Below are 15,411 nucleotides of genomic sequence, written 5' to 3' on the forward strand. Positions count from 1 at the left end.
CTACATGTATTTTGTCCCATGGTTGGGGGCGGGGGGATTTACTCCAGTGAATTGTTCAAGAGAAACCTATTATTAGTATAATTAACCTTTAATCATTTTTGTTAGACCACCATATTTATCTAAAGAAGAAGAAAAGTACTAAGACTCAAAATACAAATTGTTCTATGACCTGCATTTTAAAAGATTAAGTAAATAGAGATGAAAATTTTCATGTGGACTTATTATATCTTTATAACATGTTCTTTAACATATATCGGATTTAATTTTTGATTGTAGATACGATGTTAAATTCATATGATTTTATTTTTATTTTTCCTTGAAGTCATATGAATGTAGCATATGGAATTAAAGTAAACCTTCGAGGACACTTGAAAGAGAAATTTATTCAAATGATTGAAATGGTATTTGAAAGAAACCCTAGTTTGCATGTGTTGCGTATCTTATCCGAAGAAGTGGCGAATTTATAGAATTCGGTGATTGAAGATTATCATATGATTGAAATTCAAGTACACGAGTAATTCATGTTATTTAAAAAAAATAAAAAATCGAATAACTCATATCCAATTTTAACACAACAATTTGATGTGCTCGAAACAAATAAGGACGCATCTTCTTCTCAATTTTATTCCATTTAACATATTAAACACATCGTAAAAATGCTGAAGACTACAATTGAGCCTCTTCTCTCCTCGATCATCCAATGAGTTGCAACTAAAGGGGACCCGAAATTAACGTTCCCTCCCCTCTTCAAAACTTAGATCTTTGGCTTTTAGCATTGGTTCTTGTTAAATATTTAGGTTAATGACGTGTGCCACGTGTCGAGAACCCATTAACTGTTCAAAGTGGAATTCACAAAGTGTAAAAATGATTTCTGTTTTTATCTTCTACTTATATTTGCATTCCACATCAGATACATACAACCATTTTTATATATAATTTGTGTATGTAGCTGCAATCCACCATTGCACTCTTGGATTTTGTTGTACAACAAATTCAAGTTAAAAATAATGCATAGATTGAAAATCTTTGAATCTTTTGTAATTAACATCATCAATGATGTCAATTGTCAATCCACTAGAAATTTATTTGCTTTGAAGCATTAAATACGATTTGATAATACAATAAATAAAATTTAAGCTCTCTAACAGTGGCGCCTATTTTAACTACTAAAATTTTTTCAAACACAAAATATAATGGTATTAAAAATAAGAAATGATTTTATATTTAAAAAACCAGATTTATGGAGAGGTCGGGGACACACTAGTCTGGTGGCCCCCATCTCCCTCAGTCGATGCTATCTAGTCGATTATTGTACTGTTCACCTTTTTTAATTGAAAAATGCTAAATGATCTGCGGGGTTGACATCACGGCTGACCACCCTCTCACATGCCGAGATGGGCCCCATTGAATAAAATAATGCCAACCTCCCCATGTGTGTGTAGGGTGTCAACCCCGCAGTCAAGCTCGTGGGCTATGTAGCATTGCTCTTTTTAATTTCACTTCCACCCGGACAAGAAATGAACTCATGTCAAGCACCTGGTTTAAACGCTTCAGCTAGGCATTGATTTTGTTTTTAGTTCATCATGTAAAACAAGCCACTAGAGTTTATATAATAAATATTGAAAAGACATAAATGTCAATGTAGTACGTTTTGTGTTGAAATTCTAGGTCCGCCATGACTTGACTAGCTGATTTGTCAGCACAGTATTCCATTTGAATGAATCATATAGAAATGGTGAATAAAAGAGTTACATTGACTAGACATAGCGTAATGGCAAGTATGCAAGAAGATTCCACTACTCATTTTTATTAACTTTTAAAATTGAATTCCAAGTCTCGAGAAATATCAGAATATTTTTAATTTTTATTTTGCGAAGTGGCCGATGTGCTTTTGACGACTTCCTTTTTGCTTTTTCTTTCTTAATTATTACGTCAAATTTGTAAAAGACTAATTGTTGATTTTGGAAAGGACAAAATAAATAAATAATAAAAAACTAAACATTATCAGTTCTTTCAGATGAGAATATTAATTAAATGTTTTATGGGGTAGGAGAAATAGGTATAGCCACTAACTGAAGATGTTCAGAGTAAATCTTTCGCTATCAGATAGTGGTGATTAAATCATAACTAATGGAGATTAGCCTAATGAGACTATCTCTAACACTAAAAATATCCTAATCTTTTTTCTTCAGTGGAGTTCCTTTCAAAATTATTGTCATACACTGGAATAAATAAACTTATAAAACTCTATTATATGTATCTGGCGCCGATTGTCACATAACATTTTAACATCCAAATGATGCTACAAAGTCGAAGGATTGGGACCTAGACCACTTGCATTTAGTGGCACTAGTTGGAATTACTCACATAGAAGGTGGAAGTTCGATCCTCACCATTCCCATCCCCTCTCCAGTGTAATGAAAGGGGAAAAAGTCGAAGAATTGCAACTGGTTGCTGCATATTGAAGGTTGAAGACATATTTGCTCTATTTCGAATAGGTTAGAGGGTCCAACACTACATCTAGAAAGAGCCACCCAACCATTAAATCAAAATAGGGAGATTTTCCCCTCATGGGGTGACCAAGTTTGTGGAGTAGGTGAGCGCGGAGGCCTTGGGTCACAAGTTCGATTTTCCCTACCAACACTTTTTTGGTCAAAGCTGTTGCACCGGGTTTGCCTAGTGCGGTTTATCTGGTTGGCGTAGTTTACAGGCTATTGCGTCAACCCGAGAATTTACCTAGTGCGCATCCCAAAAGTAGCGACTGCGGGTCCCCCTGTCATAAGAAAAATAAAATAGATGTTGGAAAAAATTGAGTGAGCGGCTCACTTTTGGCGCAATTTTCGATGGGTAAAAATGGTCCCATCGGTGAGCCCACGTTTTGCCAATTTTTTTTTGGCTTTCTCCAATGACTTTTGAGTTTCTAAACTGAAAAAACTCTAATGGACTCCCAATGGTCACAGTGTTAATGGGAAGTAACTCCAATGGACTCCCAATGGTCACAATATTAATCGACAATACGCCTATAAAAAAGCTCATTCTTCAGCAATCTAACACACTCGAAAATCTCACCTATATTCCTGCATAAACAGTTTCTTCTTTTCTGCATTCCTTGTCCAGTAAGGTCCTGTTCTTGTGATGATATTATTCGGATACTAGATCAGTTCGTCGGAGTAGGACCGCAGTACTCGAATTCTGCTTATTACCGTTGTATCCTGGGAGACAGCCGCTCGAATTGAACCTCCAGCACCTACAATGAGGGGGCGAAACTGTCTTAAGGAAACTGTGCACGCACATGCCTCGGTTTGAAACCTGCTGCAGTTTGTGTTTTCTTTTTACAGATTATTTTCGCATTACTATTTAATTCATGCAGTTTGTAGTTCCATAGCGTGCAGCTTCCAGATTCATCTTTTACAGTTTTAGCCTGCAGTTAACTTATATTTTTGATTTTGTGTCGCTAAACATTTTTTTTTCAACCGTTGAAAAATTCTGAAATGGAATTTTTTTGATAAATTGAAATCGTTTGCCTTGTGGTTATTAATTTCAATAATCGGCTATTGTAATTGAATAAAACTTATACAATTGGTTTCATCCACTAACGACTTGTTTTCCTACAATAGAGAGGTTCAACCACACACATATATCATACAAAACAGACAAGGAACATAAATCTCATCATCATTCAAATACTGATTGACATAGATAAGAAACGATTGACATAGATAAGAATCAGTTGACAATGACAGTGGAGTCAAAACACAGAATGCACGTCGCTAGAAGCAGTTCTAAAATACATATATACATGTAGATTACTAATTTATCACCCACGAGGAAGAAAATTAAGAAAACCACCCATACTAGTAAAGAAAGCCGATTGGATACAATGATGAAGAAGATTCTATATAATTACATGGCCAAAGCCACACAAATTAGTAGTTATAAAATTCAGAGATCAGAATTAGAGGCATTGACCTCAAATCAAGAGAGAAAGTGAAAGCGCAATGGAAGAAGATATTTCCAAATCTATATCTGAAATATTTTCTAATTTTGCCAACCAAGAATTCTTCTACTTTCCTTCAATATTTCAAAGGCTAGTTTGCATCTTTCCAAAGATGCAGTGCCTCCCTTAATATATTATCGAGCCTCTTCTCTTAAACTCCACAACATCAGGGCCTTAAAATCTTGACAGCCACCTCCTGAATCAACATCACGTATCAATACCATATTTTACATTTTTAGTCCATCGATGCAATATATAATGAGATGGAAGTTCCCGATGTTCATTATTTGGAACAAACTCAAAGCATGCCTACAAAGAACACCTTCATACTTGTACATTGTACAACCACAACTGATATTGATATTTGATGAACAGTCCTGCTACACGCCCAGAAGAAATCTAGGCAAAATCTCGGCTGATGTGGCGAAAAAAAAGAAAAGCAAAAAAATAGAAGCTATGAAAGGACCAATTAATTGATCAATACTTGACTGAATCTCCTACCTTTTCCCCCCAATTCACCCACTGTCCACACAGTAGGTTCCACCCTAGGAACTCGACTGCACTTTTCATCAATGATTTTTGCCTCCGCTCCGACCAGACGGTTGACCATCTCCAGTCGGTAGCAAAGTCAGCACCAAATTTTCGTCAAATCTAGTTTTCTTGTTTTCTTATTAAATCTTGCTTTCTCGTTAAAGACTGTGAAAAGCTGTAAAATCTAGTTTTCTTGTTATTTAAAATATATATCTCCTAGCCAGAAGCCCATATATATCTAAAGAAGAATCAAGTTCTCATAATTAGAAGCAAGGTGTTCATACTCACTCACTGGAAAATCAATTATCTAGTGTGGGAATAATTGAGAAATTCCTAGGAAATTCAAGCTAAAATTCTTGGCATGTCTATGATTATTCCAATAACAATTTCATGAGATTTCTTGGAAATTGGGACATGAATAATGATAGAATCGGGTAATAATGGCTGCACGTTTGGCTCTGACGACGAAGACAAAGAAATCGGATTTAAAAATTCTTCAATTGGCCAGATATCTACTACCGGAGATGTCGAAGTCAGTTGCTGAAAAAGGATGAAAGATTATTTACTCCAGTTTGGGGGAAAAATGGTCAACAATTTGTAAATGGAAAAATTCCAAGTCAACGTCGGTAGCTGAAAAAAGGAAGAAGATGCCTAGAATCAATTTGGAGAAAATTGATCAACATTGTGTAAATGGCAAAATTCCATTTATGTGCAAAAATAATTAATTAAGGAACATTTTCTCTTTCCCACCTGCTGGCTTCTCTTTTCCCTCCAAAAACGTTACTGTACAGGCTGAAATTTTCAAATCCCTGTCAACAGGGTGTCGTTCACCCTATTTAACAAGAATAATTGTTTGATGAATGGAAAGCAACAGTATTCCTCTCATCTCCATTTCCACACTTCTGCACCAGATATCTGCTAATCACTCCTTCTACATTAATCTTTATCCCGGCATAGCTGTAGCTTTCTAAAAGCTCTTTCTGAAACACTTTGAACATGGTAATTATGTAAAGCCTTTTACATTGTTCTTCCTCTTCACGGCGTTGTTCTAGTGCTTGCTCAAAGTGCAAAACAAATTCGTTGATGGGTGTTTGGGCAGTCAAAAGAGAATTGAAATACGATTTAAGCTTCAATCCATAGGGATGCCAGCAAAGAATGTGTCGTTTATGTGCAAAGGAACCCAACTTTTATGCATTATATACATTTCCTTTAACCAAGCACTCCCTCTCAAGTTATATTTGTTAATAAGCATATTCCAGGCAGAATCAAATTCAATGGCTGTCTGGCTCTAAAATATGCAAGTTTTATAATATATTTGAACTCAGCCTCCATGGAGATTAATGCACCCAAGTTTCCTGTTCATTTGCAATAATTTGCCACAGAAAATCGATGATGTGTTCCAGGAAAAACTTGAGCAATCGAATGCTGAATGGCCTCGTCTTTGTTAGATTTCGTGTTGGCTATTTTGTGAACAAAAGGGTAAAATTGTAAATGTTCAAAAGTTTGGGGTCAAGTTGTCAATAGTTAAAGGTTAGTGATCATTGTGTACATGTGTAAAAGATGAGGGACTAAGTTACAATTTTGACAAAGTATGCTAGGGTTTGAACTATGAAGTAGGGCAAGATGTGTCGTTGAAATTTCGCTAGCTGCTCGCCAAGTGGTCGCTCGAGCAACAAAAATAGAAAGGTCGTCGTTCGCTTCTCGCGCCCACTTCGCTCGAATGAAACAACGTCGCTCGCTTTTCGCTAGGGCGACGGTGTTACCCATAAAACCCTATTTTCCTTTTTTCGACGTTTTAACCCGACCCAAATGTCCAAATACACTGTATATAAGTAAAATTGCGCCGATTTTCAAATGTGCTCTTAAGGGATTGAAATTGAAGAAAACTCTCCACACTTTGATTCTCTCATTTAACCCCATATTTGATTCGTGCAATTACATAAAAAAATCAAATCAACATTTACCAAACACCACAACACAACCTTCTAGAGCATTTGTTCATTCTTGGAGATCAAGAAAGGAGATCGGAGTCCCGATCATTAGAGAACATGCGGTTCTCTTGAATCCACAGGAGATTGACAAAATTGAGAGCCAGGAATTGGTGTAGCACGCAATCCAGGATGCTAGGTGCCGGGAGTTGGTGCAGGATCACGCATTCTAGGAAGGCTTTGAAAAAATTATGGTCAGGATGTCAAAAAAACCAATGTGGGTTGAGTCTGGTTGATTGTAAGTTGCATTTTCATTTATGGTGGATTCCTACTAGTTTGGGCCCGGAGTTTTACCCATATTGGGGTTTCTCCGTCATCAAACAATTGTGTTATTTATCTTTCTACAATTAATTTAAAATCGGTATTCAAACATAGGATAGTAAAGCATGTGAACTGATCTGGGCAAATTTATATTTGTGACGTGTTGTAATTATTAATTGATTGAAAACAAAAATTCCGCATAAATGCCTATTCACTCCCCTCTAGGTGTTGATTGGGTCGAACTACGATATTTCAAGTGGTATCAGAGCCAAATCTCGAGTTCTGACCCATTGTTATCTAGATGACAATCACTATCCGTGCCTTCGTATTTTGACGGAAGCAACTATGCCTATTGGAAGGTTAGAATGTGTGCTTTTCTTAAGTCCCTAGATGAACGTGTCTGGCTGAGTGTATAAAATGGTTGGAAACCTCCTTCCACAACTTTGTGGGGGGTGTTATAACCCCAACTGACATTTCCCTTTAGAGTAAGGATAAATTGGCTGATTGCAACTGGAATAGTAAAGGTCTCCATGCATTATTTATGTCTGTGTCTCCTGAAGAGTTTAGAAGAATGTCAATGTACGAAACTGCTAAAAATCTATGAGACATTCTTGAGACAACGCATGAAGGAACTAAAATTGTGAAAAATTCTAAGTTGCAAATACTAGCCTCAAGGTTTGAAGAAATCAGGATGAAGGATGATGAATCTTTTGATGAGTTCTATGACAAATTGAATAACATTGTTAACTCTAATTTCAACCAAGGTGAGAGGATTCCCGAGTCCAAAATTGTGAGGAAGGTTCTTAGATCCTTGCCTAAGAGATTTAGACCTAATGTTACAACTATTGAAGAAAGAAAGGATCTGGATACAGTTAAGATAGAAGAACTCGTAGGATCCTTTCAAACCTATGACTCACCATTTCACAATTGAAGAAAAACAAATCGATAGCCTTGAACACTGTTAGGGAAGGGAAGTCTGAGTCATCTGACGTGGAAACTCTTAGAGATGAGGAGATTGCTTGCTTTGTGAAGAAATTTCAGAAAGTCTTAAAGGGCAAAAAATGGCCTCAAGAGAAAAGGAGAGAAGCCCCTAGTAAATTACAAAGAGAGAAGAATGATAAATCAACTGCTGGAAACCCTGGTAAGAAATCTCAAGAGGTTAGGTGTCATGAGTGTCAGGGATTTGGGCACTATAGAAATGAATGTCCTAGCTTTAAAAAAAATCTAAAGAAGGGGAGTAGCAAGGCATTAGCTGTGTCCTTGACTGATGATGATTCTAACTCAAGTGAACAAAGTGATTCCTTAAGCAGTGAGGAGGAAAATGGCTATATGGCTTTTGTATCTACTGTCAAGAGTGAGTCAGACAAGGAGAGTGAGAAGGTTGAAGAGGAGGTATAGAGTAACTAGCCCGGTGATGATTCAGAGGATGAGACGGATATACATGAGGCTTATCAACTTCTGTTTAAGGAAAGTCTCAAGATCAAAAAGGTAAATAAAGCCCTATTTAAGAAGTTAGACGAGCTTGAGAGAGAGAAGGAGAAAATCACCTATGATCTTCAAGTCTCATCTAAGAATCTCAGTGAATTGAAGTGTGTCAATGAGAAATTAGAGGACAGGGTCAAGATATTGACTTGTGAATTAGAGAAATCTAGCACTCAACTGCGGTCATTTGTGAGTGGAACTAAGAAACTAGACGATCCGTTAGGAATGAACAAACCAGCTGAAAATAGGCAAGGTCTAGGATTTGTGAAGAGCGATAGCAATGTGTCTAGTTTGTCCAAGACCACATTTGTCCCCGCTTCCAATAGATCTAATGTTTCAACCAATTCAGAATCCAAAGACAAGAATTTCACTGGACTGAAGGCCACTAGAGCTCATAAGATTTCTACACCTAATTTTCATGATCAACACTCACATGCATCTAAACCTAGGTTCATACCCACTTGTCATCACTGTGGTACTTTAGGCCACACGAGACCTAGGTGTCGAAAGCTAGCAAATAGGAATCGAAGTCAGGATATCCCTAGTCAAGTGAACTTCCTTTCAAATCAGGTTAGCCACTTAACTGAGATGGTAACGAGGTTGACTAGGATCACCTTGACCTCTAGAAAAGTTTAGGTAAAGAAATCTGATTTGGGTGAGTATACTGAGAATCTAAAATGTTTTGTTGCTCATGTTGCATATAAGGCTCAAAATACATGCATGTGGTATCTTAATAGTGCTTGTTCTAGACACGTGTGGTAGCAAAACCTTATTCTCTACCTTTAATGACTGCAACGATGGTGTAGTTACCTTTGGGGACGGAGCTACGGCACCCATCCGAGGGAAAGGCTCCATCTCCATTGCTGGACTTCTTACAATATCTAATGTACTTTATGTAGAGGGTCTTAAGTCTAACTTGTTGAGCATTAGTCAAATCTGTGATGCTGACTATGAAGTGAGTTTTGTCCAAAAGAGATGTACTGTTTATGACGCTTCCGGTGGTGTTGTTCTTGAAGGTGTTAGAATATCTGATAACTGTTATGGAGTTCTTCCAAACTCGAACTATGTATGCAGTAGTGCTAAAATTGATATGTCTGAACTTTGGCATCAAATGCTCGATCATGTTAACTACAGAAGTCTATCTAAATTGGTCAAAAAGAAGATTGTCAATGGTTTACCTAAGATTGATCAAAGTGAGAATGCTGTGTGCAAGCTGTGTCAACAAGGAAAGCAACTCAGGATGAACCATAAGCGAACCTTGAAATTCTTGACAAATAGACCCTTAGAGCTTCTCCATATGGATTTAATGGGACCATCTAGGGGAGAGAGCCTAGGAGGCAAACGGTATATTCTGGTTGTGGTAGATAACTTTTCTAGATACACCTGGATTGACCTGTTAAGAAAAAATCTGAGACGGGTGATCTGGTTAAGACCTTATGTAAAAGACTCAAAATTGAACAAAATCTTCCTATTTGAAGTGATCATGGGAAATAATTTGAAAACCTCAATCTAGAAAACTTCTGTTTGGAGGAGGGGATTAAGTATGAGTTCTCCTCACCAATCACTCCACAGCAAAATGGAGTTGTTGAGAGGAAGAATATAGTGCTTCAAGAAATGGCTAGGGCCATGCTTCACGACAAGGATCTAACAATGCATTTCTGGGGTGAAGCTATTAACACTGCATGTCGCATAGTAAATAGGGTATACTTGAGATCGAAATCAGACAAGACTCCCTATTAGATCTGGAAGGGCAAGAAGCCTGCTGTTAAATACTTTTGGGTGTTTGGCAAAAAGTGTTACATTATGAGGGATAGAGAAAATCTAGGCAAGTTTGATTCCAAAAGTGATGATGGGATTTTTCTAGGATATTCTAAGAACAGTAGAGTCCACCGAGTTTACAACTTGCGTACTCAGAGTGTCTTGGAATCTGTAAATGTTGTTATTGATGATGCCTTTACTGAGGGAGAGAGTGCTGAAAATGGGGTTGACATAGAAGATCTAAGTGATGATCAAGGAGCCACTGCTGAAAATAAAGAGCAATCAATTCCAAAATCTCCACGCTCCTAGAGAACCATCTTCCAGGGTCAAATCTAATCATCCTAAGGTTAACATCATTGGGAATTTAGATGAAGGTATGAGATTATGAAAGAGAGTTCTAAATAACCTAACATATTCTAGCTATGTATCCCAGATTGAACCTAAGAAAGTAGAGGAACCCCTTAGAGATGAATGCTCGATGAATGCCATACATGAGGAGCTTAATCAATTTGTTCGAAATAATGTTTGGTATCTAGTTCCTAGGCCTGATAACTGTAATGTGATAGGTACTAAGTGGATCTTCAAGAACAAAACCGATGACGAATGTACCATAACTAGAAATAAAGCTAGACTAGTTGTCCAGGGGTACACTCAGGTGGAAGGGGTAGATTTTGATGAGACTTTTGCCCCAGTTGCTCATCTTGAGTCCATTTGTATTCTTCTTGCGATTGCATGTTCTTTAGGGTTCAAGCTATATCAAATGGATGTCAAGAGTGCATTCTTAAATGGAATACTTCAAGAAGAGACATATGTTGAATAGCCAAAAGGATTCATTGAACCTAAGTTTCCTCATTATATCTACAAACTCAATAAAGCACTGTATGGTCTGAAACAAGCTCCTAGAGCTTGGTATGACAGACTCACCACTTACCTCGTTGAGCATGGGTTCTCACGAGGTGGTGCTGACAGAATCTTATTCATTAGACATATTGAAGAAACTATCACTGTAGATCAGATCTATGTCAATGACATCATCTTTGGCTCTTCCATTGACTTCCTTGCTCTTGAATTTGCTGAATGCATGAAACAATTTGAAATGAGCATGGTTGGAGAGCTAAGTTACTTCCTTGGTCTTCAAGTAAAGTAAACTAATTGTGGGCTATTTATCTCTCAATCAAAATATGCCAAAGACCTTGTGAAGAGATTTGACTTGGACAGTAAGAATCACACAAGGACACCCATGAGCACAATTGTTTAGTTAGGACATGATCCTACATGTAAGAGTGTTGATTAGACTGTGTATAGGAGCATGATAGGCAGTCTACTATACCTTACACCCAGTAGACTTGACATAGCGTTCAGTGTTGGAGTATGTGCTAGATTTCAAGCTGATCCTAAGGAGTCCCATCTAAGTACAGTGAGGCACATTATTAGATATGTCAATGGGACAGTAGATCATGAAATCTCGTATTCTAAAGAGTCCGATCTAGAACTAGCTGGCTATTCTGATGCCGATTGGGCCGGAAACGCCGATGATAGAAAAAGTACCTCAGGTGGATGTTTCGATGTTGGTTCTAATCTTGTCTCATGGATGAGTAAGAAACAAAACTCAATCTCCTTGTCCAAAGTCGAGGCAGAATACATTGTAGCTGGTAGCTATTGCACTCAACTGCTTTGGATGAAGTAAATGCTGAGTGACTATGGGATAAATCAGGGTACTATGACTATTTTTTGTGACAATACTAGTGCTATCAACTTATCAAAAAATCCTATTCAGTATTCTAGGACCAAACACATTGACATTAGTCATCACTTTATTCAAGAGATAGTTGAGTCCAATGTGATATCACTCGAACACTTCTCTACTGAAAATCAACTTGTCGATCTGTTCACTAAACCTCTAGATGGGTTTAGATTCGAGTCACTTAGGAAGGTGTTGGCATCTGTGTTCTTCCCTGATCGTCTTCATAGATGCACGAATTATTTTCTGCATTCCTTACATTACCTATTTGTGTTCATTTGCATCTGTTTAATTTTGGCGTTAGAAAAAAAAAATGAAGGTCCTTAATGACAGAGGGAGAAAGAACAGTTTTACACTATATTTTAACGAATTATAGGTCCTAGTGACATTGGATTTGACCTTCAAACATCTGAGTGTTGACTCCTATGTCGGTGATTTGGCTGTCTTTTTCCACAAATTTAAGGTTTTGAGTCTTACTTGCATGTAATGAGTGGCACATTTCACGTGGGGTCACATATACAATTTACTCCATCTGTACTTGGTCCCGGTGTGTGGAGAAATATTTTCTAATCATTGTGCATGCCGTATTTGTGATCTATTGCATTTGATTAGACCAACTGCTTCTGCATTGTTCATGTATTTAAAAAAAATAAAAAAATTTGGGGTCAAAATTCAAATTTCTGGAAAAGGTGCTATTTTTGAAAATTTCTGAAGTGCTGTTACTTTGCAAGGTTTTAAACCTGGAGCTAGCTTTTCAAATTTTCAATATTCAGTGCTATTTTTGACATTTTCCCTCCGCTCGCTTGCCGTTGGCAGCTCACTCGAACGATGAAAATAGTGTGCTTGTTCCTCGATGTTCGCTCGAGTCTCGCTAGAGCGACAGCGAGACTTTTAATTTTCTCGCGAAGGGTTCCGGGTGACCCTCTTTGTCGATTTGCACTTCAATTCTTACGTGCCGGGCTTCAATTCCTCATCCTTGTGTGCATTCATTGGTGTTTCTTTGTTCCCAATAGGTAAGTGCATCGCTTAACCCATTTGTTTATTTTTTTTCTTCGGAATTGGGGATTTTGAGATTGGGCATTTCTTGAATGTTGGGTGGATGGTGTTGTTAAGGTATGTTGGGTGTCTATTAGGTTATTGCATTTGTAGGTCATCTTCCTTATATTTCAAATGCCTGCAACGTGTTCGATGAAATGTCTCATCCCCACTTCCCTACTTCATTTGCCCATTGTGTGACATTCCTCACGTGTGCTTGGTGTTTGGACCCTTGCTATGTCGTTTTGGTCCCTATTTTGGGTCGGCACTTATTGGTTTTAGTGTTGACACTCATCCTTGTAGTGAGTGCCTTCCGTCCTTTAGCCGTTCTTGTTCACGTCTAGGTCACGTCACTTACATCTTGGTTATTGTCCTCCGACTACAGTGACATGTGTTATCTCTGGCTTGCATGTTTACCACTTGTGCACCACTCTTGCATCGATTTGCATGCCTGTGTGTGGTTGAATTTTAGGACTTGTGTAGTGATGTGTCTCCATAAATTAGTTTTCCTTAAGGATTGATTTGTCTTCTACATCTCCCATTGCAGATAACACCTAAGAGGGCTAGGACTACAGTTCAGCTTGGTAGTGGATCGGCTTCGTTTAGTCGATCTAGATTCATTTCCTCTACTGCTCAAGAGGTATTTGGGAGCCAATTTTCCCGTCGTCCTATCCTAGTAGAGTGTGAGGTCACTCTATCCGACCTATCCCCTGATGTAGCAGCTATCTTTACTTCTCGATGTTGGGAATCCTTGCTGATTGGGTTAAATCCCCCGCCTAGTCTCATTTTTCAGGAGTTCTATGCAAACATCCATGAAATTAGTGGTTCGTCCTTCAGGGTGTTCCTTCGACGTTAGACCCTTAAGATTTTACCAGATGTTCCGGTTCCATACATGTTCCCCGGGTCATTTACCCCGTTGACCCATATCTGTCGGCTGATTCTATTTCGACCGACTCTATGGTTCTGTCCACCTTGTTTAATAGTCCTTTGGGAGGTGGGCCTAAGGCGATCCGCACTGGTTTCCTCCCCATCGATCGACAGATTTTGTTGCACATTGTGTGTACGAATCTGTGGCCCGTCTCTTACACTTCTTCCCTACCTATGGAAAAGGCGAGGTTTCTTTTTGCTCTACTACATGGGGATTCGATTGACCTACCTACCTTCATTTACCAGCACATTCTGCGTACCTTTCGCATTTCTGGTCATCGGATTAGTCTTCCTTATGCTTGCTTGATCCACTGTTTGTTGACATCACTTGGGGCTTCATTTCCCGATGGGGTCTCACAATGAGCGCTTCGTCCCATAGGGCAAACTACCATCTCTCAAAGTAGGTCACATGTCACTTCTTCTGCTTTTGCATTTGCTCCTATTGAGCCAGCTGAGCCTGTCGACCTGTGCCCGCTGATCCTTTGGGTGATTTACTTGCTGATCTCTTAGCTATTCCTCCATTTCCTTCCGATGTTCCTCCGTCCACTTTAGATATTCCCTCTTCTTCCACTTCTATTCCGCCACCCGCCTCGCCTGCTCCGGCTACTATTCCTGTTGACCCCACTGTCGCTCTTATGGGTCAGATGTCTATTCTCATTGAGCAATAGGCCCGCATGATGGCCGACATTACTCAATTACGAGTTGCTTCCGAGCGTCATATAGCGGAGTTTGCTACATTGCGGACGGCTATTGCTCTTGTTCAGTGCGGTATTTGGCGGATGCGCGAGCACTGGGATTATGAGTGATATGATCTAGGAGTCGAGCCCAACGAAGGCAAGTGCAAGACGAGACCCGTTGATAGTCGATGGTGGACCAATGACACGATCAAGGGCAAAGCAAGTGAAATAAGCGATGGGATTGCTCGTTCAAGAAACCATTGATGGAACCATGTTCGGGACTCAAAATGAGCAACTTTCATGTTCGGGTCGAAGGTCGAATCAACTTGGATCAATTTGTTGCACACATGTATACCGAAAACCAAAAGTGCAATTTCAGTTGAACCATGCGGCCGCACAAGCCAAAAATTTGGCGAATTTTTCAATTTTGGCAATTTTCCATATTTTGTTAGATTTTGATTCTTTTCCATATTTTGAAAATTATACTCGACTTTTGCACGATTTTTACCTAGTTTTTAGGTTTAGTATAAATAGGAGTTTCCATTCAATTGTTAAAAACCTTTGACATTATTGATATTAAATTAAAAGTGAGACGTATTGTCTTTTCTTCATCGTTCTTCATTAAACAATTTCGAACTTATCAAGTGTTAACTTGTTGCGTTCAAACAATCGGATATAATTCTTGGATTGCGTGATCAAGGGGTCCTTCAAGCGTCGTTCTCGTTGGGTTTTTTGGTTCGACTTTCTTTTGGGTTAATCCTAATCTCTTGGATTAATTTGGCTTTCTTGGGTTCGTCAATCTCGTTGTGGGTTTCGTAGTCAACGTTGCTATGGGGTTCGCATCAGTTAATATCAGAGCCAGGTTCCAAATTAATTGAAGGGTATATCTTTTCTTTATTTGTTTGGGTCGTTAATTTTTCTTTCTTAGTTTTTCTTCATTCTTATTTTCTTTTCATCGTTTTGTTGAGTTGTTGGTAGTTTACTCACCTTCTTTCATCAAGGAGTAAAAAAAAA

General features: G+C 38.4%; 1 protein-coding gene across 1 annotated transcript; it reads left to right on the forward strand.

Annotated features, from left to right (window-relative positions):
* The first annotated feature begins 7,468 nt into the window (after positions 1-7,468).
* Positions 7,469-10,326, forward strand: LOC111365516. Its single transcript, XM_022986072.1, has 6 exons — positions 7,469-7,666; positions 7,711-8,169; positions 8,245-8,734; positions 9,066-9,697; positions 9,790-9,951; positions 10,054-10,326. Exons 1-6 carry the CDS (start codon positions 7,469-7,471, stop codon positions 10,324-10,326), a joined length of 2,214 nt encoding a protein of 737 aa, XP_022841840.1.
* Positions 10,327-15,411: the final 5,085 nt, after the last annotated feature.

The sequence above is a fragment of the Olea europaea genome, chromosome 17 (assembly GCF_002742605.1).
Source record: "Olea europaea var. sylvestris chromosome 17, O_europaea_v1, whole genome shotgun sequence".
In the NCBI taxonomy this organism is placed as follows: Eukaryota; Viridiplantae; Streptophyta; class Magnoliopsida; order Lamiales; family Oleaceae; genus Olea; species Olea europaea.

Excerpts from the sequence above, each read along its gene's own strand:
- LOC111365516 (XM_022986072.1), top strand. The coding sequence starts at position 7,469 with ATGAAGGATGATGAATCTTTTGATGAGTTCTATGACAAATTGAATAAC. Across the intron at positions 9,698-9,789 it reads TGATCTGGTTAAGACCTTAT|GAGGGGATTAAGTATGAGTT; the intron begins GTAAAAGACTCA and ends TTCTGTTTGGAG. Across the intron at positions 9,952-10,053 it reads TTAACACTGCATGTCGCATA|TGTTACATTATGAGGGATAG; the intron begins GTAAATAGGGTA and ends TTTGGCAAAAAG.